This window comes from Penaeus monodon, chromosome 25 (genome assembly GCF_015228065.2).
Source record: "Penaeus monodon isolate SGIC_2016 chromosome 25, NSTDA_Pmon_1, whole genome shotgun sequence".
NCBI classification, from domain to species: Eukaryota; Metazoa; Arthropoda; class Malacostraca; order Decapoda; family Penaeidae; genus Penaeus; species Penaeus monodon.
Window position 1 is genome coordinate 19168646 of NC_051410.1, and position 275 is coordinate 19168920.

At 71.3% G+C, this 275-nt stretch overlaps 1 protein-coding gene across 1 annotated transcript in view; it reads right to left on the reverse strand.

The window, feature by feature from the left end:
• LOC119589341 overlaps nt 1-275 on the reverse strand; it is a 19938-nt gene that overhangs the window by 7708 nt on the left and 11955 nt on the right. Inside the window, 1 exon segment of the mRNA XM_037937960.1 lies at nt 36-244. Coding sequence (XP_037793888.1) covers nt 36-244 — 209 coding nt within the window.

Consider the following 275-nt stretch of genomic DNA (forward strand, 5'->3'; position numbering starts at 1 on the left):
GAACCCTCGCGAAGACCGCCCCGCCGCCCACTCACCGCGTTCACGATGTTGAGCATGGCACGGCAGCGGGCGGCCACCCCCTCGCCGAACTTGAGGTAGAAGCTGCGGTCGGCCACGAGGACCACCTCCACGAAGCGGGTCAACTTGTCCGTCCAGAGGGGCCCGAGCAGCGCCCCGCGACGCGCCTGCACCCAGGGGAGGAGGGCCGGGGGCAGGGGTGGGGCGGAGAGGGGTGGAGGACACGCCCGAGGGGGGGAAGAGGGAGGAATGTTAGT